The 22,867-nt window shown below is 37.8% G+C and overlaps 1 protein-coding gene across 6 annotated transcripts in view; it reads left to right on the forward strand.

Annotated features, from left to right (window-relative positions):
* Positions 1–22,867, forward strand: part of LAMA2 (laminin subunit alpha 2) — a 337,914-nt gene that overhangs the window by 111,447 nt on the left and 203,600 nt on the right. For all 6 annotated transcript variants that reach the window (XM_041423612.1, XM_041423610.1, XM_041423614.1 and 3 more), the window contains exons 5-9: positions 9,097–9,276; positions 11,360–11,449; positions 13,618–13,735; positions 15,397–15,575; positions 17,213–17,312. In XM_041423612.1, coding sequence (XP_041279546.1) covers positions 9,097–9,276; positions 11,360–11,449; positions 13,618–13,735; positions 15,397–15,575; positions 17,213–17,312 — 667 coding nt within the window. The remainder of the gene's footprint in view (positions 1–9,096; positions 9,277–11,359; positions 11,450–13,617; positions 13,736–15,396; positions 15,576–17,212; positions 17,313–22,867) is intronic.

The raw sequence follows: 22,867 nt of genomic DNA on the forward strand, positions 1-22,867 counted from the left end.
CTGTTTACAAGTATGCGAGATGATGTCTTTGACAAATTGTTTTTTGTCCAAAAGTGACAAGCATGAGAATTTCAGGAGCCATAAAAAAACAGAGGCAAGTGAAATTGGAAAGGAAAAAATGACAAAAGCAAGTTAATCAAAACTGAAGCAATGAAGCCCTATTTAGCTTAAGCTGTAGGGTATAGTTGTCAATGACACAATAGTATTTGCTAAACAGTTTGTTAAACTGGCATTTGCCTGTATTCTTAGGGGGAATGAATTAGTTGAGATACAATCTGACATGCATAGCCCTTGACATTTTAATGCAAGTTTAAGCATTGCATTTCAAGCAGCTCTTGTAATCATTAGTGAGGCACAGAAGGGAGTTGTGCTTTCACTTACTAAACCACTAATTTATTAAGATAGTGAGATGTTTATTAGAAATATAGCAAAATTTGCCAAATATACCATTTCTTATACACTGTTATTATAAATATGTATTTATGAAGAAAAATTGGATGCTGAGTTCTGGCATATGCTTCCATCTACTATTCTGGTTGTGAAATCAGCCCTAATGATAGATTAGGTCTTTCAGTAAGAAAACTCACTGAAATTTTGTCTTCAGGGATTAAATATGAGATACCAAGAGATTAATTAATCAGCAGTAATTTTCCATCTACTGCAAATGAGCTATTTGCAACAGATAATTAAAGATGGTATTGCTTAGGAGAATTACAAGAGCTACTGAATCACCTGTTGAAAAATTTATTTTCAACGTTGTTCATCTTTATATTGATGTGCTTGCATAACTTGAGAATGTAAATCATGGGGTACTTTTCCCATTAGATCATTTTAATGCTGACATTTTTGTCTTCCCCACTCCTGATTATCAAGTTGCAAGACCTTTTGTGCAGGACAGAAACTTTTCTTTCCTGTATGCTGCTGTCAGAGATCAGACTTTAGTGAAACACTGACCTTTCTTGACAGTAGTTTAGGGTCAGACCACTGCCTTACACAGAGTGCCAAGGTTGAAGCCTGGATATAGTGTACAAAATAATCTGAGTACTTGAACAAAGGGAGTTCTTCAACACTACTAGCCAAAAATGATTGTAGGATGATGATCCCAGTCCATCCTTGTAACAAATTACACTAAGTAGCTTTCTCTTTTTATGAAAGAATTAAGTCTTCCAGTTTATCATCAGTGAGAAGCATACTGGTTAGTAGTGCTGCTTTCTTGAAAAGAAAGTGAGAAAAAAACCTCCATGTCACACAGCCACACAGCTGGAGTTTTTTATATCCTACAAACAGCTTGAGATTGATTGCACTCAAATTGCTTGGCAAAGTAATGGGCTTCAAATACCAAAGCTTTAAGTAGAAAAATACACCACTTGGATTCATACATGGGTATTTTAAATTTGTATGAGAGCATGGTACATACTTAAAATTCTTAAAAACTTTGTTAAAGTATGTTAATTTTAAGTAACTCAGCAGTTGATAATATACATTAGTGCCAAATGGCAGCATTTTCGCTGTTGCATTAACAACAGAGGAAGCTAACATGGTGCAGGTTTGGATATCAGTTTGTGCCAGAAACACACACAGAAGGAGGGGTGGAATGAGTGGTTTTAGGTGCTCAGCTGTGGTGGTGAGGCACAGTCTGGGCACAGTCCTCAGCACTGGCTGCCACGATTGCCCCAGTACAGCAGAGCCCTCAGCACAGCCTGAGTTCCAGAGCCAGGATGCAGATTTTAACCTCTGAGACTGCAAGACTGTCTGGACCTTGCTGAGGCTGAGGGAGAAAGAGTGTCCTTGCCTTCAGAATGGTTTGGGTATTTGTGTCACCATGTAAAGGACTGGAGAAGGATGTCAGTAGACTTCCATTAGATTGCACAGCATCAGAGGTGACAGAAGTGAGTAACTAAGTTTTATCTGGCACTCTGCGGCCTGAAGCCACAACTGTACAAGAGAGAGGCAGGCAGACTCTGTGCCTGTTGGTTCAGAAATGGAGATTCCCATGATGGTGAAGTCTGCAAACTAGTGCTTGCTGACACCAGGAGAGAGGCCCCTTCTTTGCCTGCAGATGGGCAGCTACATGACAATTCAGTGCCTGGTAGCATGCAGGCTAGCAGCAGTGGGCTGAGAGCTCAGTTCAATGAGATGTGAGCCAGCTGTGCCTACTCAACCCAGGAGCACTGGGAGGAAGCTGAGTGAGAGTAGGGGTGTACACTAAGTGGTACAGAAGCCAGCAAGGTGCCCTTGCAAGCAATGAAAGACAAGACTACCCTGGGCTACATTAGTCAGGAGGTTGAGGGAGGTGATGAGAGCACACATGAAGAAATGAGTCCTGTTCTGGGGTCCTCAGTAATAGATAGACATGGACATATTGGAACAAGTCCAAGGAAATGTTTGGGAAGACAAATAAGGACTTGGAGAGTCAGTCCTGTAAGTCCTGTAAGTAGAGGCTGAGAGGGGCAGGGTTTGCTTAGACTTGAGAAGTCCCAGGGAGATTTTGTTAACATTAAAAAAGTATTTGATGGGGTGCAGGTTAATACTTTTCTCTGTCCTGAAGGCCTATTACAAGTAAAGTCTAAATAAGTCCTTGTTCATCAGTATATAGGACTTGTCTACTGCCAGAAATAGCAAAAAGTTTCTTAGGCTGTTTGTCACTTCTTCATTGACAGAAAACCAGTGAAATGTGTTGTGAAATTCTTGTCATAGGTCTCATTGTCACCTGGCTGGAGCACATTTCAAGCTCTTTCAGGTGTCCTTGTTACAGAAGCTAGGATTGGATGGATCCAGGTATTTCCCAGTATCCAGACCCAGCAGCTTAGAAATGTTACCTGGATAATTACTACCAGCCTTTAAAGGGTGTTAGAAAAACATGACACTAAAGGCATGACAGAAACAAGGAGCTGTTTAGGAATGACTGAGTGGCTTATAGAGGAGAGGCACTGTAGATTTAAAAACATAAGAAAGTCAGCAGAAATAAAATGGCGTATGAGATCTCTGTGAACTAAACTTCAGCACCTAAACTGGGACAGCACCTCTTTAATGTTGTATCAACAATTGCCCAGAGGTGTGGAACTGAGCTGTTCTTGTTGAAGGAAGGCTAAGAATATAATATCAACCTTCTACAGCCCTTTGGCAGACTCTCTGGGTGTTACAATAAAATGTAGTGCAAAAGAGTATTTCTTAAAAACCTGAATGTTATCAGTGCAGCTGAGATGGTTTAGTTGAAAACAGAGCACAGATCCTGGTCCAAATAATTAACTGTCAAATAACTATGTAATTACACACACATGCAGGCTGCATTTTAGAATGGTCCCAGAAATCGTACATCATGTTTAAAGTGTAAAACAAGGAAAGATAATAGATATCAAAATTAACTGGTGTAATTTGTATCTTTTCCTGCAAATGAGGCAAAGAAGTAAGAAAGTAAGTTCCAGCAAATGAAATGTTAAACTGCAATAAAGATGTGAAAAAAAATTCTGAGTGACTGAGTTGAAGTAAACCTTTTTTCAGATGCATCAGATTCAAGAAATCTGCCAGAGAATTGGTGGGCTGAGAGATGATCAAAGAACGTTCAAGAAAGATAAGGTCATCGCTGAAAAACTAAATTAATGATTTGAATCAGTTTTTTCTATAGACTGTCAGGAGGGTTTCTGCACTGGAAACATTATTTACAGGAGAGGAGTTGGAGAAGCAGTTGCAAACTAGATTGTTAACTGAAGAGGTGCAGAAAAAAAATGGACAAGTTGAGCAGTGAAAAGGAACTCAAGGCTAAAATAGGTGAATTATAACAGTTATTATTTAACTCCTCACTGTCAGATATTCTCAGTAACTAAGGAGCATGGATCGTCAAATGAAACACTATTTTTTTAGTAGCATTACTTAGTCGTTCAAGGAAACTACAGATCTTGAAGCCTGATACCTGTGCAAAGCTAATTAGTAGTAAAGAAATGAAATGAAGAATAGAGCTGGTAGAAAGATGCATTTCTTTGTTCCAATTTCAGAACTGGAAGTATTAAGTGAGCTTAGTATGAGGCAGATGTAAAACCAGCAAAGGAAGTATCTCTTTCCCTACAACATGTAAATGAGATGAGAAAATCCTAATTAAGTGGTGGTGTAGATATTGAAAGGGGACTTGGATTAAGGTGAGATGGAGTTCATGGAAAATACTTTGAGGCTTACCAGATGTATAGAAACTACCTATAGCTCAGCAAATCCCCGAGGAAGTATTATGTATGCTTGCCTTCATCTTACTGTTAACATGCTGGCTTGGATGCTGTACGGGGCAGACTGCCAAGCTGGATAGGTCTTTTGGTTCTGACATGGTCCAGAGATTCTAATGTACTTGAGATGTCCTTTGAATGTATTTGGTAGTGTCCCTGTTGTTCAGCATTCTTGCAGGCAATCTAAAAAATCAGAAAACTGTGTAATAGCAGCATTTGTTGGTAATGCGAAATTTAAGATAATTTGTTCTATTAGCAGCTTATGATACTACATGAAAAATACTATATGAAAATGAGTGTTGCTAAAAGCAGAGTAATAAATGTAAGAATTTAAAAAGAATTATGCATGAATGCTGATGGGCTTGTCTTAGACCAAATTCTCTTCAGAGGAGAGAACTTATAACATCCTCCACAGTTCTCAGATAAGAAAAAGTGTATTTATCATCATACTTAATTTTAAAAATTAAAATATTTTGACTGCTCACAATTTTCTCAAATGAAAAATTAGAACACTTTCAATTAAATAATTATGAGTTCAAGGCTTAAAAGGAAAAAGGAAACAAACAAAGAAAGAACAACCCTGCCAGGGACAGTTATGTTGGTTTTTTTAAGAAGTGAATTTCTTCACACTGGGAGAAGGACATATAGTGATGAAGAACATAAAGGTTGAAAAAGAGAGTAGAACTCTAATACAGAAAAGGGCAGTTGGTAGATATTAAGCACTATGACTCAGATTCACGCTGTAGCTCAGGAAACCTTTACACTGATTAGTCAGAGGAAGGGATCATATTGTATTAGAGGGGTCAGTGTTGAAATGCTCTGTTTCTTACAGTCTTTCATAACTGTTTTCTTCTGGCCTATGTTGGAGATTCCTAAGGATTCCATTTGTTGGAATATAGTCATGGACAGATGCTTTGTTAAGGAAAGGTATTCTTTAGTGGAAATTGGAGTATCTTTCATTTAGAACCAAAATTATGATTATTACTTCAGTCTTGGAAATGGTAAATAAAAGTTGTCCATAAAACCTGAACAAAACTTGACATTGCTCCCTCATGGGAACTTAGATTATCCAAGTTGTAGCAGCCGAGTGGGTGGATTAAAGTATTAATATTTTCCTGGAAGACTGAGCTTTGGATCCGTGTAGAATTGCTGTAGAATCTCTGCTGTAGAATCTCTGCTGTAGAATTGTGGAGTGGCTCACAATGCAGTGTGGGCACAGCCAGCACAGGCTGTAGCTGATGTGTGCAAGGGGGGCAAATCTTCGCTGGGCCTGGGTGTGGAGTACTGTGATGATCTTATATGGCAGAGGGGTAGGTGCTTAGTGAGGATTGTATTCACTGGGACAGTTTTCAAGTCCAATTCAAACATACTTGGAGGGCAGGGGCCACATTAGAGTCTTGACTGAAAGTGCGCTGTCCTGCAAACAGTGTCTTTCAAACAGGTGCAAGATAGTGGAGGGAGATGAAAAGAGTAAGTGTGCTCTGGAAAAACTCAGTGATGTCTCATTGGGAGAGCCATATTGAAAACATTGTAAATCTAAACCTATTTAAACTTCTTTAAATTCGGGTTCTTACTGGGTCTTTCTCTGATTAATGACAGATGTTCCTAAGGTATTCTTAATTTCTTCCTTATTCTCTTTTCAAGGAGTAGGAACAACTTGGACAGTTTTCAAGTTGATTCTAAATGTTTCTAGGAAGAAATGAATGATTTCATCACAGATGTTTATAGGAGGAGAAATAATTTAGCGTAATTAATTTTGCCAATTTAAAATTTTCACTTCATATTCATTTTGATAAAACTATCTAGTTCTGAATTTTTTTAGTCACAGTGTCATTTTGCTGTACATACCTGAGCAGGTGCCGTATTTCATGCAGGACATAACTGCATTTCAGGGATTATGTCAACTTAGTTGTTTGTTGGTTTAAAATTAAATGGTGAAACATTTAAAGACAAAGCTTAAAAATAATATAAATGGAAGTCATCATTTTACTAGATTAGCCTTGCCAAATAGATGAACTGCTGGCAGATAATCCTTTCAAAAATAGGGTCTGTTCTAAAATGAATACCTCTGGTTTTATTTTGTTAACTTACATTTTAGTTCTGTAAAACTATCATTCCAAGGAGGTGTTTTTTTCCCCCATCAGTGTCTGAAGACTAAATTTGTTGTTTCTAAAATAATCAAAAGGTATGACTGCTGATTGTCAGCTGTGTCATTTGTGGTCAAGCTGTGTCTGGGATTAGTACTTTTACGTAATTACTCTGTGGGTACTTACTTCTATTGATACATGGGATTTCACCCGCATCTTTCTCCTCCCACCTGCAAAATCTTTATTTTTGTCTTTTTGAAGCGATAATCAGATTGCCATGCTGCTTATTACTGCCATGGTGTCATGGTTTTCTATCAGACTGAGCAAGGTACTACTTTAGATTTATTTCTTTATCTCTGGAATATCAAAGTTCAGTGTTTAGTATTCTGTTGCTTTAAACCATACCCCATGTATGTTTGTTGGCAGTAGAAGAGAAATCTCTTGGATCCTGTTTTAAAGGAAGGCAGTGATGGTGTGAAAAAATACTCTGAAGAAATATGTTTCCTTGCTCACAAGCAAATATTATGCAAAAAGTCTTTAGGCATGTGTTTTTGCTAAAATTCTCCTTTATTTGGAAAGATCTCTCAATTTCCACTTGACTTGTTGCCACCTTCTTCAGGCTTCCTTTGAAGTTTTCTCTCCACACATGTTCTCTCTCTTCACCAGGGATTTGAGCAGTTCTCTGGTCATGTGCTTTTGTCCTATTTGTAGCCAGACATTTCCCATTCCGGACCTCCTCCTTGCTTCCTCTGGGGTTTTTTTATAACCTTTTGTTTGCACCATGTCTTTTTCACAGCATTTTATTCTGTTTGTTTCAAGCCGTGTCCTTTAGTTACTTGTAGTCAGGAGCAGAACTGAGTCAGAGCTCAGTGACTGTATTGTTGTGATCTGAGTAGGAGGTAGTGATATCACCTGTTCCTGGAAGTAATATGGCAGAAACCCAGAGGCGCTGATTCATACACAGGCAAGATATAATTGATGGCTGCTCCTGGCAGCCAGCCAGAGTGGTTCCCAGTGATTTGGTGTACCTGTAGATACAGTGGAGCAGAATGCTGGACATGATGAGGGATACGGTTTCCCTCATGGCAGTAAAAATCTCAGTATCACAGAATTGTTAGGGTTGGAAGGGACCTCTGAAGAGCATCTGGTCCAAGCCTTTTGCCAAAGCTCAGTCACCTAGAGCAGGTTACACAGAAGTGCATCCAGGTGAGTTTTAAATGTCTCTGGAGAGGGAGATTCCATTACCTCCTTGCTCTGTCATTGCCAATGTAAAGAAGTTCTTCCTCAATGCTGAGGTGAAACTTCTTGTGTTTAGAGACCTTGCTCCTCATCCTACCACCACTGAAGAGTCTGGCACCATCCTCTTGCCCCCTGCCTTTGAGATAAATGAGTTGATAGTATCACAAACGCAATGCAAGACAGTAGTTGTTCAGTACGTCTATCCAGCACCTCCAAAAACTGCAGGAACCAAGAGCTGCTGCTTTCCTGGGAGCAGTAGATTTAGTCTCTTTCCTCAGTGTGAGGCAGCCACTGCTGAGTGAGTGCCAGCTGGTGTTTGGAGTGCAGCTGTTTGCCTAAACCAGCAGTGATACGACCATGTTCAATGACAGAAAATGGCTGTGTGGCCTGACCTCTTACTCAGAGCATTGAGGTATGAGGCAACACATGTTCATTGCAAAGAATAAATAATTCTCTTACTCATTCCAATGTTATGCACATTTGGCTTAGCATCTGAACATTCTTTCAGTGTACCAGCCTGTAATAAAAATGCCCCAATTAAAATTTAACACTTGAGAATACAGGAAAATTAATGGTTTCTTTCCTCTCTCCCTCTAGGTGCTCATTAACAGTATTTTGCTATACTTGACATGCTTCTTCTTGTAGGCCTTTTCCAAGAACAGTTCTGTACCAGCCCATCTGCTTTATTTAGTTGATTCGGAGCTAATGTGCCATGATCAGCTACAAAGGCAGGAGGGGAAGATGTCCTATTTTTTGTTGCCTTGCCCTTGATGCTTCAGTTGGGATCAGAGAGCCTCTCTGAAGGAGCCACAGTCTTACCTAGATTTCTAGACTTTAGGCAGAGAAAGGGGGAGGTAATCTTTACAGAAACTGTAGTGTAGGCAGAGAGTGGTAGTGTCTTTGGAAAAACAAATGCTAAACAAAGTTCTCAGAAGTGATAAAGACTTTCCTCTGGGACCAGGTGAAAACAGTTGCAACCCAGGAAATTGTTTCACCTTGCTGAGAACAGGATTCAAAGGAAAAGATGTGTAAAGAGACAGTGGGAAAGGAGAGGTGCTTATGAATGCTGATTTTGTCTCATCTAGCTGTTGTAGTTTTCAGTATTTCAAAAGTTGAAAAGCCTTTTGATGATGATCGCTCTAAGAGGTGCAAACTGACCCCTGTTGAATTCTGAATCCCATTGCAAGTATACATTCCCTTAACTCAAAATTTGGGAGCCCATTTGATTGTATGATTACCTAATTTCAGACTGGGGGGAGGACAAATGAATTGCCTGCAGCATGGACGCTTGGTTTAGGGACTGGGTACACATATGCAGTGTGTGATGCTGTCTTTTTGTAGCTGATGACTTTCCTTTGCTCTAAATGTTTTTAATATAAAGATTTTCATAGCTGAGGTCTGTGGACACTTGGAATATTTTGGAGAAAATCTACTTTATACGGAAAGAATTTATTCTGCATGTACAAATGCATTAACACAATGCCTGTAATGATATTTTTTGGCCTAATCATGACAAAATTGATGTAATGTAATTCCTTACTGCTTTTACAATTTTTCAGATTCACACTTCTCTAATTAATGGACGACCTAGTGCTGATGATCCGTCACGTGAATTACTGGAGTTCACCTCTGCTCGCTTTATTCGCCTGAGATTCCAGAGGATTAGGACACTAAATGCTGATTTAATGATGTTTGCACACAAAGATCCAGCTGAAATTGATCCCATTGTTACAAGGAGGGTGAGTTCTGGCAAGGCAATAGAAAGACACGTGTAGAAGTTATCTTACACTTGTAAGTGCTGTACCTGCCTTTGTTTGCTGTAGGAAATTTTGGGAGTTGATGATTACCTGCTATTGTCTTTCAAAATCCTGGTGTTGGAGAATTCCTTGTGCACTCTATTTCTTATCTCCTCTAGAGTAGAATTAGCAATTTTACATTTTCTGCTTAATGATGTTATTAGCATAAACACCCACCTCCTTTGGCTGCAGACATTTGGATGTATATTTGGCAAGTGTTTGCTGTTACTATCTCTTGCCTCTTCTGCTACTCAATCCTTTGCTACCTTTAACATGCCTGGAACACTCCCTTTGAGTAGAATTTGTAATTGTACTATAAGTAGTAATACGGTCTGAATGCAACACTTTTCGTATGATATGAGGGTAGCAGTAAACATTTTGTGCTTTGCTTTAGCTTAAAAGAATGGGTACAATGGATTTAAACTCATACTATACCCATACTCTGGTCTTCTCCACTGCTTTGTGTGTGCACATCTCTGTCTCTTCTTTCTGCAGTCTTTACTTCCTTTCTAAGCCCTGTTGTCCTGCACAGGGACACACAATAATGTGTGCTGTTCTTGTTTTCCTCTGTTTTTTTCTACTAAGCATTCTCAAAAACTGGTTTGGGGGATATATAATATTCCTTTTTTTTTTTTTTTTTAACCACTTCCCTTCCTGTTGGTCATCATAACTGGTAACCTAACTTTCCAAAACAAAAATAAGTCCTGTTATGGTGTATATCATTATTCTTTTGTTAATATAATTTGTCAGTGATGGCTAAGTGCTAAGAAAATTTGCATCTTCTGTTCCCATTTCTGGTTTCCATTTCCTTGTCTAAATAGAGTGCTGGCTATTTCTGAAAGTTTGGAACAAGGCATTTTGATTTGAATTACAAACCTAGAATCCCTTCCAGTTGAGTACAGTTATTGCAATCTCACTAATCATGAATACTGTGTAAAAGTGGACATTTGATAATCTGATTCTAAGCCAGTAGTAGAAATACAAAATTGAATTAGCACTTAGAAAATTACTCTAAACTTACAAAACCTGAGTGTAGGACAATACACTGGTTTCTCAAGCCAGCAAAGAACTGTAACATCTGTGTGGGATCTCTCCAGGATGCCATCCTCAAAAGATCAAGGAGTAACTGAAACTTGCCACCCTTGTCAGGAAACAAAGGGTAGCAACAAATTATACATTTTCTTTGTGTTGGAAGTTCAACTAGGAGTGATAAGGGTTCTCATTTTGTTTGATATATTTATTTATGACCTGATAAAGAGGTTGAACACTGTAACAGCAAAATTTGCAAATAGCATATGTGTTGTTTGATTAGCCAGCTATGAACATGTTGCAGGACCCTTGCCGTAACAGAAGACAATGAATGAGGTTCACTTTTCACAGGTTTTGTAATATAAGATTACGAATATCTTTGTATCCTTCTTTCTTTTTAGGGCTCTTAATCATCCCCAAAGAAAAAAAGAGAAATGGCCAAATGGTAGAAAAACAGGTCAAAAGTACCTAAATCTCAGTAATAAAGACTTTCAGGATCATTCAAAAGCCAATAGTGAAAAACTATTCTTCTTTCCACAGTTCAGTGAATGCCCAAATTAGACCCAGCTAAGGTGAACAAAGGTGTTTCATGGGATTTTTCCTAGATTTTCTCCTCTTCCCATCATCATGTCTTTTCCTTTTCATATTTTCTGAAGGGAATAAATTCTTTAGCTTCTAAATGCTCTAGTTTGACTTTTCATTATCCAGTGTGCATATAGCCTTTTTCTATTCTCATGTTTTTGTATGCTGTGTATAAATTGACATGGCTTTTGTGACTTCAAACAAATGGAACTGTGCCAATTTACACCCTTTCTTTCACTCAGCCTGAATCTGTTGATCAAGACACGGCTTGGATTACCCTGTCTGCTATATTTGTAATAGATCAAAAAAGAAATAAAACAGGACCTGACAGTTTTGTCACAAGAAATGAATTCTGCAATATGGCACCTGCATTTTAGAATCCACTTAGCAATTCAATTTTTGTTTTGTCTTACAGTATTACTATTCTATAAAAGACATCTCCGTTGGAGGCATGTGTATATGTTCAGGCCATGCAAAGGCTTGTCCACTGGATCCAGTGACCAATGTACGTATTTTTTTTTAATGTGCCTTATTTATAGGTGGAACATGAGGAAAATCCCCTGATATTGATATTCTTCAGAGTTCTGTGAATTTGTGTCTGTTTTTCACCTAGAAGAACAGTCAGAAGCAGTGCCAGAATGAAACAGTGCTAGCAGCCAGAATAATAAACATTCATACAGTGTCAGCAGAGACTTTCCTGAAATGAAAGAGTAGGTTTCAGATAATTCATACTGGAAGTTTCCTAGGAAAAACAGAAATCTGGGTTACACTATGTAGCTGTAGAAATGAGCACTAACAGTCAGTCTTTATTTTCCTTCTTGATGTTAATCAAGATATTTCCTAAATGATTTTCAAATATTTAATTGATGCTTGCAAACAAATGATGGCTTTAGAATGGTGCATTGGCTATGTAGGGAGTATCAATTGAATGATCAGTTAAGCTAATCTAGAAAATCATGGGCTGTTTATATTATCTTTCAACTTGCAGCTCTCTTCTTTTGCAGATAACCAATATAATAAAAACATAACCAATATAATTAATATAGAAATATAATTTTTTACTGATTGTCCAACTCTATGTGTCCATTATCACTAATACTGAATTTCCTGTTTACTAATATGCCGCAGTGTGGATTCTCTTCATGTACTATTCGCTTAAGTAGGACCTTTATAGGATTTAACTGAAAGTCTTGTTTGTATGTGGCATTAAGCCATTATGTACGAAATCATTTAAAGAAATGACAAACGTTTATAGAGAATACATTTAGAGTTTGAAGCAAGTGCTATGGATCCTTGTGAAAATTGAGCAATTCCTTGGTTTAACCCTTCAGAGAATATTCTGTAATGATATGTACAGCAAGTGTTGAACTATTGTTTCAGATGCCCTTAGTGATGAAGCTGCAGCATTGTCTCTGTGCCATCTGTTAAGATCAGGCCTGCCTCAGAAAATAAGTGCTGCTACTGAGATTAATACATACTTCAGATAATTTGGCTGCTAGATAAAATAAAGCCATTTTGACAAGTGTGATATCCTGTTTTGCAGGACATCAAATGCATATTTTTTGTCTGACCAGTATTAAAAAAAGCATAAGTGAAACAGCTCAAGCCAGAACAGATTTGGAGGTTTAGCTGTCCAGGGATAGTCTTTAGACTGAGCCATGCCAAAATAGGCTTATAAACATTATGACTGTGCTTGTTAGTAGAAAGAATCTTTCCCTTAGTATTCCTTGCTAGGAATAACTTGCTGGAATAAACTTGCTGGAATTTGCTGCCATGCTTTTTTGAAGCAGTCCTTGAGTTAGCCGTGTTTTGCAAGATTTATGCTTTGTCCTGTGAGCCATGGAGTTTCTCTGGCGTGCTGTTTTGACCTTGTATGGCCTCACAAGGACCACAGAGAATCTCCTTCACTAAATAACTATCAGGAAGGCAATTTTTAGTTCTCATTTCTCCAAACTTCACGATTTTTTTTTCCTTCTTCAAGCTGCCTCTGTGGCTCAGGGAGTTTTGGTGTTTCTTACCGTAATATTTTCATGCCGAGTCTGAGGTGGTCTTGTGGGGAACTGTAAAGTGACTGAAAGGCTGGACTTGTGCTCATCTATTATTACTTTAAACACTCCTGCTATCCCTCCTATTAGTTACAGAATTGGAAGGTTACATGATAATTTCACTTATCCAGTCAAAAAATAATACCAAAGTATAAAAAAAGGACAATTTGTATTGGATCAGCTAATAGAATTGATTTCATTCTGCAGCAGCAGAATTGCTGCATCAAAGGGAGGGGTGGAGAATGGCCTGCTCCTTAGGGGTCAGATCAGTTTTCTTGTATCCAAGGCCTACCTGTACTTCGGCTTGTTTGTTTTACGGGGGAATTTTCCCATCATGCTTTCTTTATCCAGTTGGAATTAAATTTTCCTGCATTCTTAGATTCTCCTTAGATACCTGGCCAGATATCTTCCTTTGCTTTGTGGCTGTTTTATTCAAATAGAGCTATAGAAGTTAAACACACTTGGTGAATGCAGGATGCATAAACGAATACAAATCAATAAACAAAGGAATTACAGAGTAGAGCCATCCTTAATGTTTTCATAATTTGAACTGGAATGCATATTATGTACATGGACATATTTTTCAAATCATCACGTTGTGTAAATATTTGTTTCTCTTTTAAATTAGAAATCCGTCTGTCAGTGTGAGCACAACACATGCGGAGAGACATGTGATCAGTGTTGTCCTGGTTTCCATCAAAAGCCTTGGCATGCTGGCACTCTCCTGCATAAGCATGAATGTGAACGTAAGTTGAAAGCAGTACAGAGGAGAGAATTTCTTGCAACTGCTACTGAAAACTGAAATTGGGTCCGACGTGATTTTGCAGTTAATTTGGTTTCTAACCACACTGGTTTTTGAATAGCATTTGATTTGATGTTATTTACTGAATTAGACTGACTCAAAAGACTTTGCAGAAAAATTACATGAAGATTTGTGGTTTTATTGAACTCAGAATTTTATTCTAACATGGTGATATTTGGGGAATGCTATGTAAAGAAAATTGTCTTGTGTAGTTTTTATAATCATGATGGGGTTTTTTTGATAAAATAACAGGGCTATATCCTGATGAGTAAAATAAAATTCTTCACAGGTTTTTCATTGTATGAAACTTTACCTGTGTGATTTCTGTATAAATGGCACTTTGATATGTTATAATGTTCATCTTTGCTGAAACAAAATATTTTTGTATGATCAAAATGCAAGTTTATGTCTGATGTTTTTAAACAGAAAATACAACGTATCTAGTTTTCCAACATGGAATGAAAACATACTTTGAGATATCAACTTCCCACAGGGTGGAAATTTAATTTTCAGATTTATTGTAGTAAGGGTAGTTATAACTGAACTTTAACATCTTGCTTTCAAAGGTCACATACCACTTATATTTCTGAACATAATAAAATCTAATGTTCCATTATACCAAGTATTTATTCTTTTGTAGGATTTCAGGTATAATTTTTGTCATGAGTGATTAAAAATAAATAAAAAGGAACAGATATGCCCATATTTAGAGTAGCCATTGCTTGTTTATGTCCTGTAAACTTTGGTCACAGAGGTCTTTGTTTTAGTTGGGACTGTGTCTGCACTGGGAATGCATTATGGAATGAAAGCAGGGTACCTTTAATTTCATGTTTAATTTTTAAGAAACACACCCTGTTTGACTCTCAGTGAATTGTTGTACTGTCTTGGCGGAAACAGTTCCCTGTTTCCTGCCTTTCCACAATGTTGACAAGCTTTGACTTTCTCTTTATTATGAAATGAATGTTTTAATACTGTGGGGAAAGGGACAGTGAGCTACCTTGTTTTCATTGCAACAGATTATTAGATTATCTTTCCTGTATTTGGACCTGAAGTCTAGAGTTCAGATACAAATGTCAAAAGAAGATTTAAGATTGCGAATCCCTTTGTTCTGCCCCAGTTCTTATATGCATATGTGCAAGTGAGGTATTTTTAGGATGTCTTTCAGATTTTATTTGAATAATTTTAATTTACTGATACCATTGTGCTGCTTTCCTTGCAACTCCTCTTATATTTTAATTTAGATGACCCTTTCATGAACTGTATGTGTATGCAACCACCAAAAGGTTTCTCAGCTATCAATTTAAGCAAGAAAAAAAAATCAAACAAACTGAAATAAACCAGGAGCATCATAATTAGACTGTGTCTGTCAGCTTCTGTACTCCCCAAGACGAAATATTGAGGAGAAAAAAATACAACTTTATTTAATTCAATAGAATTTCAGACTGTGCTTGGGACCACGTTGCCTTTCACAAACGAAGTAGTAAATGAATGTTAGAATGTGCTTTTACGATATACACAGAACCAATGATAAAATATTGAATACCTCAGTAACAGTGTGGCATCCCCAGCGGGAAAGTATTTGCTAACGCTCTCCTTCCCTTTTAGCATGCAACTGTCACGGGAAGACTGAGGAGTGTTACTACGATCAGGACGTGGCAGCCAGAAATCAGAGTTTGAACATCCATGGGGAGTACCTGGGGGGCGGAGTGTGCGTGAATTGCTCAGGCTACACCAGCGGCATCAACTGCGAGACCTGCCTGGACGGCTACTTCAGGCCAAAAGGGGTAAGCGCCGGCTCCCGCCTCCCTTCGCTGCAAAGCTCGCTGTTCAAACCATCCTTTCATCGGCTTGTGTTACTAAACAGAGTTTGGGCTGCCATTTTGTGAAGGTTAGCTTCCAAATCTGACAGTGCAGCGGTTGCTTTTCACAGCTGGGAATGTATAAAGTTAATGCTCGGAGAAATAGGAAAGTGAATTGTGTTGATATGAAGGAATGCACTTGAGGTCAGGGCCTCCAGCTAGTATTTCAATTTAATTTAGAAGAGGATGTGGTCCTGTAAACAGAACTTCTGCCTCAGTAATGAATTTCAACTTTTGTTATCAAAGTTCAAAGAAATATTGCTATATTTGGTATTGATGAAAGAGAGACTGTAATTTCTGTTTTTTAAATGAGATGTAGAATTAATAACCACTGAAATTCCATAGCGTTTCATGAATGTCTTTAAATTTCAGTGCAGTGGAAATTGCTTTTTGTATTTCATCGTATAAGACTGTATTTTCATCTAAGTGGAAACTGAAGCTGTCAAAAGATGAATCTTATATTAGGTTGTATTGTCAATATGGGCCATTCATGTGCTTTAGACAGCTACACTATTAGTGTGTGCTTGAATTGCTTCTATTTCATCTGTATATTTTCAGATGGGTAAATAATGGCCTTTAGTCTGATTGGTGTTCAATCCTTAAAGAGAAAACATCAGCAAATAGCAGTAATTACATTTTCCCTGATAGACTAGATTTAGCCTTACAACTTGAGAAAAGGAGCACTGAGAAACAATTTCTTCAACAGCAGGGCACTTATTTGATTTTTTCCTCTGTTTTAAGTTATCATCCAGCTAAAAGGGATTTGATATATTTGTGTGTGTTTGTATAGTATATCCATACTGTGTGTATGTATCTAGTTTGTGCAGAACTTCTAATTTATATCCCTACTTTGATATTAGACCAAGGTTTAAGTTAGGCTGAGGTAACCTCTCAAGAACAAAATGAAATTGTTCCATTGCTTAATGTTCACTTTTCTTCACTTATCTTTTTTTCTCTCTTATTAACTAACATGAGTTAGTTTTTCAAATCATGTTGACCAGAACAACTGATCTTGTCAATATTACTTTAGGTAATCTACTTCATTGCATTTATTGATTTTAATTATATATGGTTCTGCTATCTGTACACCTGGTATTTTTTAGTTGAAGATATATTTGCATCTAAGTCACTACATATTTCTAAATAAAAATCCCAAATGTAATTTTAATAGAATCACAGAACCTGGAATCATTTATGTTGAAAGGACCTCTAACATTGAGTCCAACCCTTAACCTAACACTAAGCAATGTCTTTGGATGCCACATCTAAACATCTTTTAGATGCCTCCTGGGATGGTGACTCCACCACTTTTTGGGGCAGTCCATTCCAGTGTTAGACAAACCTTTTTTGAAGAAATTTTTCATAATATCCAATCTCTGGTGCAATTTGAGGCATTTTCTTCTTGTAGTAGTCTGCATGGACTAAGTTTATCCGCTGTTTCATTTATCTTCGAGTGTAAACCATCTCTACAGAAGTCTTCTCTCCTAGTTTTCAAGATGTAAATAAAAGTTTCCAATTACTGAAAGTAAGTTTTTTTACTTCTAATGTCTTTATTTTTATAGGTATTGCCAGATAACCCAGATCCATGCCAGCCATGTTCCTGTGATCCAAATGGGTCTTTGAATGATACCTGTGTCAAGGATGAGAAACATACAGAAGGAGGTAAGCTCCCTCAAATATAGGGATGTTAAAGATGAGGTTCAGCAATGGTCAAAGAAGTGCTGAATCACATTTTTGGTATCTTTAACCAAAAAAGTCCCCAGAAAGTTTGGGGTTTGGTTTGTTGTGGTTTGTTTGGTTGTTTGTGGTTTTTTTTTTTTTTTTTTTTTTTTTTTTTTTTTTTTTTTTTTTTTTTTTTTTTTTTTTTTTTTTTTTTTTTTTGTTTTTTTTTTTTGTTTTTTTTTTTTTTTACTCATGCAAGCAGTAATCTAGCTCCAATGTTTTGATTTTTTTTTCTTTTTTTTTCTTTTCTTTTTTTAAACTTGTATTACCAATTTGTTGAGGCTACTTTCAGATTCATGGCTGGGAACCTTGTGTATGTTTGGAAGAATATTCCCAGTGGAAAATACTGAAGAATTTTGGCATTAAAGAGCTTTCTTCTTTTACCACAGAGATTAAAACTCATACAACAGCAATGCTATAATATCTTTTCCTATCTAAGCATATTTCCATTTGAAATCTAAAAATTATTCTTGAAAGGTATTTATTTGCTTTCTGTGTTATTCATGTAGAATTACAAGATGCTTAACATAGCCCTGTAAAAGCTATCTTCACATAGACAATGAACTGTTTGTTAGGCTTTGGAAACAATGAATGGTCATTTTTTTGGTTCTTTCATTGTAAAACATCTGAAAATACTGTAGGAAGACAACAAAACTCAAGGTCGGTTCTTAAGAGATTTATAAATTGGGCTAATTACAAACTGTTGATGAAATGTAGCCATCCTTTAAAATAGAGATCAATAGAACATAAAAGCAACATGTCAGAGATGCAAAGACAGGACCCATAACCTACTGTAATAACCATGTACTGATTGCACCAGTTCAATAAAATTATACTGATTTAATGTCCCAGTGCTGTCTCTGGTGGGTTAGTCTTGGCTAGCTGAAGCTGCCCACCCAGCCACTCTCTCACTGCTCTTCTCAGCAGGCCAGGGGCAGAGCAAAAGATGAAGCAGCTCATGGGCCTAAGTAACAATCAGGAAATCATTTTCCAATTATCATCCTGGGCAAAACAGATTTTATTTGGGGAAAATTAAGTTATTGTCAATTTGAATAGTTTCAGGTAGCATAAGCAAAGACAGGTTTCATAAGCAAAGAAAAATATTAAGAATACACCTCTTCCTCCACCTTCATTTTTTTTCCCAGACTCAACCTTCTTCATTCCACACTGCTCCTTTACCTTCTCCCCCACTACCACAGGTGATGCAGGGTGATGGCAAGCAGGAGTCATAGCAGTGGTTATAACAGTTCCTTTTTGACAGTCCTTCCTCCTCACACTTTTCTCCAGCTCCAGTGTGGGTGCTCCCCATGGGCCTACATCCTTCACAAAAAAAAATTTTCCCTACCAGCAGTTCTCCATGGGATGTAGTTCCTTCAAGAAATAGCCAACATTTCCTTCTTGGAAATGCAGCGTGGATATCTGCTGGTTTTGCAGCCTGGTTTTCTCCAGGGACTCTAAGGGTGTGTCTACTCTGGACCAGGAGCTTCTCCTTCCACTCCTTCCCCTTCTCCATTCTCTGACCTGGCTGGCTGAGGGGCTGTGTGCCCTGCTGGGAGCTGGCTGTGTCTGGCACGGCCTTTTCTTCACAGAGGCTGCCCTGGCAGCCCCCTCCCTGCTGCCAGGGTGTGGGAATGGATACCCAGTGCAGTGTATTATGTGGAGTTATATGAGAGACAGGATGAGCAGAAGGGAGGATGAATCCCAAAGCTGGCAAAAACACAGCAAGACTCTCCAATGCCTGTACCAAACCTGTGGATGAGAGTAAAACAGGTTACAGATGACAGACAGTGCAACAAAGGAACCTCTCAGACTGTGATTCTGAGATGGGGAATGATTAATTCAAAAAAATGCAATGTCCCTCTTGCATGTTACACATCTGCTTGGTCTCTGACTCCTGTCACTGCTGCAGTCTCTCTTTTCACACCTTCTTTTCTGGCCCCTGGTGTGGGTCATCCTCCTGGGGCCTGGCAGCTGATCAGCACTTAACAGGCTGACAGCTCCTCTCTCACAAGAAGAGGAAAGCAAAAGGATAGAGACATTTTTCCGTCATGTTTGTCAGTAGTGGTGTCCTTAGGAGCTCTCAAAATGTCTTATGCCTCTGAGCATGCAGCAGATCTAAACCATCTCATAGTTGCTTTTTAAATCTGCTTATACTTTCTGAATCTGACAAGGTGGTACTGTACTTTGACACCTTGCTATGTCTCCTTCTGCCCTTTTAGTGCTCTGATCTTCTTTCTGGCAAATTCTTCTCTTGCCTCATTAGTGAATATCTCTAGGAAGAGAATTAAGCTCTTGTTTGGATCATTAACTGTGTCTTTATGGAAAATCAATAAGCATGTCATACTAACATGTTCAAGATAACATCTTGGATTATTTTTTTATGCTTTTCCACCTTTTACTTTTATTGCAGGTAGCCAGTCCTGCTCATCTGGCCCCAGGCATTCAAAGAAGCTGTTGAATGCTCTAGTTTCTCCAATCCCAAGAACCAGAGTTCTTTTGTTCTCGTCACAAAATGAAAACTCTCATCTTTTTCTGTCTTGACTGTAACCAGCTTTTTCTCATCTACCTGAAATTTATCTCATGCTGCTGCAGTTGTTTGGAGGCCTGTTGCTTTTGAGCATGTTAGAGTTCTCGTAATCTTTGTTGAATGTGCTACTTGCAACACATAAATATTTTTTCCCTTTATTCCTTTCTAAACTCATTGATGCCTTCTGTTTCCAAGTTATTTACTGTGGAGTTTATTCTGTGTGTTTAAACTATTTATTCTCATATGTGACAAGCACAATTGTTGTTTAGATAACTGCCATCATGTATGAAATTCCCTCCCTAAAGTAGTCCATGCATTTGTTCTTGGGTCCAGTTGTCTGTGTCCTGCCCAGTCTTGGAAGTCTAGTGAGACATGGTTGCTCTGTCTGAACAATGGCCAAAGGATAGTTTTGATATCTATCCTATTATTTTTCTGGTTTAAGACTACAACAACAAAAACAAGCCAGCTCTACATATATCTGGGCATCAAAGTTATTCTGCCTACAATGGACTTGCTCTTTGCTCTTTGTTCTTATTGTTTATTTGCCTTTTTTTTTCACTTGTACTAGATAAGTTTCCAACACATTAGGAAAAATGTTTACTTCTTGCTCATTAATTTTATAGTTCTTGAACCAGTCACATATTTTTGACTGTAATGCCTTATTCAACAAAAAAACACAGTAATAATGGTTGAGAGGAAAAGCATTTCTATTATTTCTTTTAAGAAAAGATTTCTGTGGTAACAGAAGATGTTGTTTTAGAATCAAGAGCGAGTCTGGATATAATTTTTTGCGTAAAACTATCCTGAAAGATCACTTCATCCCTTTTTTACCCTCTTGACATCTGTATTCAGTACACTGATAAAATTCTTTTTACTGCATACTGCTCACCCTGGGCAGCAATTTGGTTTGAAGCACTGGTGAGTGTTCATAAAGGAAAAGCTGGAAAGCATGATCTGTTTGAAGGAATCTATCTATTCACCAGTGAACCAGAATGAGCACTCTGGGTGGGTTGAAATACATCTTAAAGAGTCGCTGGCTGGTTGTATGGGGGTAAATTGTTTGCTTGGTGTAGAATGGGAATATGCTTCTTAAAAGCGTGCTAAGTAAATGCTTTGAGCAAGTAAAAGACATTAAACTAGAATGGAAATAAGATAGTAAGGAACATCACTGGGAATATAGAGTCACTGTGAAGAGTTCTCAAGTAAAATAAAGCTGGAGGCTGTACATTCTCTGTTCTTGAATACAGTAGGTAAGCAGCAATTAAAATGGAAAATTGTAGCAAAACTATAATAGCTGGTGCATTGATGAAATGCATCAAGAGGATTTAAATGACTACATTCTGTAGTCATAATCAGTTTTTGCTAGATAAGAGAAGGGCATAGAGAAGCTGCCTTATAATATAGTATTCATTGTTTCAGGAAAGAAAGAAGTATTGCTGTATTTTATGTATAATTTCCATTTTGATCTCTTTGTCCTCACGTGTCTCAGTCAATAGTCTAAATCAAATATTATTATTGCTTGTAAAGTGTATTTTTGCTTTTGAATCTTCAAGGATGCTTTTTAAATATTCTTTCATGGCAATCCTGTATCTTATGTTAGTGAGAAATATAAAAAAGAGAAACTTAAGATCAATCATAAAATAAGCTGATGAAGTTTCCTCTAGGTTTTGTAACTGAAAGGCAATAATTCTACAACTGAATTTTTCCATCTGTGTTCAGTTCATCCTGATAATACCTAAACTTAACCATTGCTGATATTGCAGTGTTCCATATAGAAGCGAAGGTCCAGCCATCTAGAAGTACTCTGTACTCCAGTAATTAAGGCTTTCTCCATGAATTGGTATGCTTTTTTTAAGCTCTAATGGCTAGATTTTAACAAATAGCCATTTTACTTGGCCCTTATCACCTGCAAGAACTGACAGGTTTGGAACTCGGCAGAGTTTTATGAGTCAATCTTCAGGACATGCTATCTTTTTTTCCCCTATTGCCTCTTTATGTACAATATAATCCCAATGACAGATGTTTGTTTTTGCTGGGAAGGTCCTCAGACATTTTAGGATAAGTAAGATCCAGACATCTTGATCTTTATTCAGGCTTTGTACTACTTTGCTCAGCAAGCGGTCCCACTGACTTCTATGAAATTATTTTTGAAATTTATACGCTGTTGAACAGGAGAGAAAATGACAAGAGGCCTTTCCTAGGATTGCAGGCTTTTTAAGGGTCTGGTTCATGCTTCTGCATGCATTATTTTTGTGCAGTTTTGAAAGACTTGCTAGGCTAGGAAAAACTAACAGGCAAAACTCATATTTCAAGATGACTCATCCTCTAGGGTGCATTTTCAAAGCCCCTGCAAGCTGGAAGACAGGACAGAAACTGATAATATGCAGGGAGAAAATGGAATAACAGATTCATCAAATAAAGCCCCATTCAAACAAGACCTATGAAGTCATAGACCAAAACAAAATACGTCCTTTTGAAATATCAGTTCATTGCAACAGCAACAAGAGACAGCCTGGTACATATGCCTTAAATTGAAATGTAATTAGACTGCTGACATGTTGTACATTGTATATGTAGTACAGCAGCCTCATCAAAAACAACCAGTGGGGCACTGAGAGGAATTTACACGCTGTGTAACACAGGGAGAGCTGAGATCTCACAAGAGCTGTAAATGGAAGAAGGCATGGAGCCAAATCAAGCACACAGACTAACTGTATCAACAAGTGTGAGAGCTGGAAGAATGTATGACAGGTAGCAACCTCCTGCCTTCCTCTCTCTCACGTGGAGTATGAGGTCTCTTGATAAGTGGTGTGCTGAGGTTATCTGTGTGTGCTGTATAAGAATGGGGCAAGCTGGGCTCGTGACAGTAAAGTTTTCAATAACTGCATAGAAAGGCAGAGCAGAAGGGATGGTTCTTGTTGGGGAACTAAAAAAAAAAAAAAAATAAAATGAATGGAGTGGGCAATGG

Source organism: Onychostruthus taczanowskii, unplaced genomic scaffold (assembly GCF_017590055.1).
Source record: "Onychostruthus taczanowskii isolate IOZ18803 unplaced genomic scaffold, ASM1759005v1 scaffold8, whole genome shotgun sequence".
Lineage (NCBI taxonomy): Eukaryota > Metazoa > Chordata > Aves > Passeriformes > Passeridae > Onychostruthus > Onychostruthus taczanowskii.